The sequence below is a fragment of the Xenopus laevis genome, chromosome 3L, assembly GCF_017654675.1.
Source record: "Xenopus laevis strain J_2021 chromosome 3L, Xenopus_laevis_v10.1, whole genome shotgun sequence".
Classification (NCBI taxonomy): Eukaryota; Metazoa; Chordata; class Amphibia; order Anura; family Pipidae; genus Xenopus; species Xenopus laevis.
Genome location: NC_054375.1, coordinates 160,208,500 through 160,211,789, shown reverse-complemented (window position 1 = coordinate 160,211,789; position 3,290 = coordinate 160,208,500). Strand labels below are relative to the sequence as shown.

The 3,290-nt window shown below is 35.6% G+C and overlaps 1 protein-coding gene across 1 annotated transcript; it reads left to right on the top strand.

Moving 5' to 3' along the window:
• Window positions 1–263: 263 nt before the first annotated feature.
• LOC108710674 (olfactory receptor 5G3) lies at window positions 264–1,217 on the top strand. The gene has a single exon (XM_018251788.1). It carries the CDS (start codon window positions 264–266, stop codon window positions 1,215–1,217), a length of 954 nt encoding a protein of 317 aa, XP_018107277.1.
• Window positions 1,218–3,290: the final 2,073 nt, after the last annotated feature.

Here is a 3,290-nt window from a genome sequence, read left to right as displayed (position 1 = left end):
AATGAAATATTTTTCTCTGCTTCTTTATATAGATTGCTTTGATTGCAGTTGATTATGGACTTGTTTTCAGAATTTGTTCTAAAACCTGGATTTTAAAAAAAAAAGCTTGAACTACTCTTACCTCCTCACCAAAATGTAGCTCCCTGGGTTCCCCAAAGATTTTTTATATTATTAACAAAGTTGAGTATGGCAATGTGTTTAGCTAATAATCCAACATGTGAGCTCTGACTACTTTTTTTATTATGCACTTTTCCTTCCAGGAAATGTTCATGAAGAACCAAACATTGGTCAGTGAGTTTGTTCTCTTGGGATTTCAGAATCTCCACAACTTCAAGATTCCCCTGTTCTCTCTGTTCCTTCTGATTTACATTATGATAATTTGTGAGAATGTCCTCATCATAGTGTTGGTGTCATCCAGCCAGAACCTCCAGTCCCCCATGTACTTCTTTCTCCAGCAACTGTCTGCGTGTGACTTTCTACAGTCAACAATTATTGTCCCCATCCTGCTCCAAACTGTAATAAATGAAGGAGCCACATTATACTTTGTTGGCTGTCTGGTCCAATTTTATTTTATTTCTCTGACAGAAGCCTTTGAGTGTTTCCTTCTAGCAGTAATGTCCTATGACAGATATGTGGCCATCTGTATCCCACTGCGTTACTCTTCTATAATGTCCCACAGGGTTTGTGTTACATTAATATTTGTTTCATGGTTGCTTAGCCTCATTGCTGTACTCATTATTGCCAAAATTATGGCTACCTTACAGTTCTGTCACCAAAATATTATTAATCATTTCTTCTGTGATTTCTTTCCTCTTCTAGAACTTTCCTGCTCAGATACATTTTTAATGCAGATAACTATTACCTTACAGTCTATCCCTGTGGTTTTCCTTCCCATTTTACTGATCACTGTATCATATATGTGTATTGCCCATGCAATCCTAAAGATAGTGTCCAATACCGGGAGACAAAAAGCCTTCTCCACCTGCAGCTCCCACTTGGCTGTGGTCTCCTTATTTTATGGGGCTCTAACTGCTATTTATGTGATCCCCCCCAGAAAAGAATCGCAGACCATAAGCAAAGTTCTGTCTCTGTTATACACAGTAGTGACCCCATTGGTTAACCCACTTATTTACAGCCTTAGAAGTAAAGATATCAGAGATGTCCTTCAAAGAATATTAAATAGATTACATCAAGCACCTAGAGGGCAGATTTATTAAGGGTCAAATTGAAAATTTTAAAAAAATGTTATGGTCAAAATTTGACTAGGGAATTATTCAAACTCGATTCGAGATTTTTAAAAAATGTAAATTTGATTTTTGAGTTTTATCATACTCTTGCCCTTTAAGAATTCGAATTCGACTATCTGCCACCTAAAACCTGCCGAATTTCTGTTTAAGTCAATGAGAAAGGTCCAGGGATCAATTTGGATTTGTTTGCAGCCTTCCTGACTGTTTGATTGAATTTGAATCTAATTTGATTTGAGTTATTGGTCATTTTCATTTTGAAAATTAGATTTTACTAATAAATTTCCCCAAGTCGAATTTCTAATTCATTTGAATTTAAGGAAGTTTAAAAAAACTCACTGAATTCGAAGTTTGACCCTTGATAAATGTGCCTCCCCATATATGTTCATAACTCATTGTTTATCTGAAGCTGAAAGCTGAGTTATACACAAGGGGACAGTTACTTTAAATGGATTGTGATACTACACTAAATTAAATCATTTTATTAATATAATGAGTTGTATAGACCACTTGTGTTCCCATTAGAAAATGTTGGACTCACCTGCAGCCTGCATCAAATTGTATTCAGATCTTATTACTAGCCTCAATACACATTTCACCTGAGTCTATCCCACATAATCCTAGTGCCAGCTTTAAATGATTGTTTTTTAAACTTAAAAATTTTAAGAACTGTTTAAGTGGATACATATAAAATGGACCGATTATCACAGTCATTCTCAAAAGCAGATATATGAAAAGTAATGCAAAGGAGAAAGAAAAAACAAACAAATAAAATAAATGCAGCATCTGGGTTCTACATTTTATTGAAAATCAATTAAGATTTGAACTATCTATATCATAACTTTTAGTCCTTGAGTTGGGCATTGAGTGTTCACATATGCTGAGCTGAGAAAAGTTGGGGGTAATTTTCAACCATGTGAGCCAAATACTGTCATCCATAATGTGTCAATACTTTGGTGGCAATAATTTTTATTTATTTCAAAGTACTTAATATGAGTCCAGGTTTTTCCAATTACTGACTATTATTAACCTTGCTGCCTTGGCATCCTAAAAAGATATAGAATATTTGGCAGAACCAGAACAGAACCATTTTAACACAATGAATTCTATCATTCCAACATATATTGTGTTTATCATTGTGTTTAAAAGATTTGATTAATGGAGGGAAATTGGTTTTGTACATTGAAGATAAATGAGGTATAAGTTTTACTCCCAGGGATGTATGTATTCAGTCTGCACGTTAAATCCAATGTATGCGTTAGCAGATTGCAGGGAAGCATTTCAGATGTATCTGGGTTGATGGTAAAGTTGATGTTACCAAAGAGTTTTAAGGTACAGTAGAGATGTGAATGGTTTTGTTAGAAGTACCAACAAATCATCAGCAAAAAAGGATGGTTTTCTTTCTTTATCTTTGAACTTAAGGCCCTGAATGTCTACCTTTTCCCTGATATGGCAAGGGCAAGGAGGGCTGGAGAAAGTGGGCATCCTTGCCTTGTACCTCATCGGATAAAGATGTGTACTAGGGTGCTAAAGGAGGGTAGCTTGAGTTGGTTCTGGGGCAAGCATAATATGTTTTTAATGTTTTAATAAAATTGGGCCCAGTCCTTTTATCTCTATGAAGGCCAATATGCAATGCCAGTTTGTGTATCAAAAGCTTTTCTGTTATTAAGTGCCAGGAGGCATAACTGGGTGTTAGACTTATTCACATACACGATGAAATTAAGTTTTTATATTTAATTGTGCCCAAGATTTTTACATCACGATTGAGGATCGAAACTGGCCTATAATGTATGGGGAATAATGGGTCTATAGTAGGCTTAGGGATTATTAATATCCATGCATTATTCATTCTGGTGGGTCAGGGCCTTACCTAGTTTTAGATTTTTGACTGTGTCTTTACTTGGTGTGTTATGTTGCTATCCAATAAAACAATTGGGTTTACTGAGAGAAAGCCACAGAGGCAGTACTAGCTGCTGTAATCGTGTATATTCGTAAAATATGTTTTGGGCTCTGGGGCCTTTATCAAGTGTTGATAAAGGGCCCAGA

Bases quoted from the DNA above. Each gene is read 5' to 3' on its own strand.
- LOC108710674 (XM_018251788.1), top strand. From the start codon at position 264: ATGTTCATGAAGAACCAAACATTGGTCAGTGAGTTTGTTCTCTTGGGA.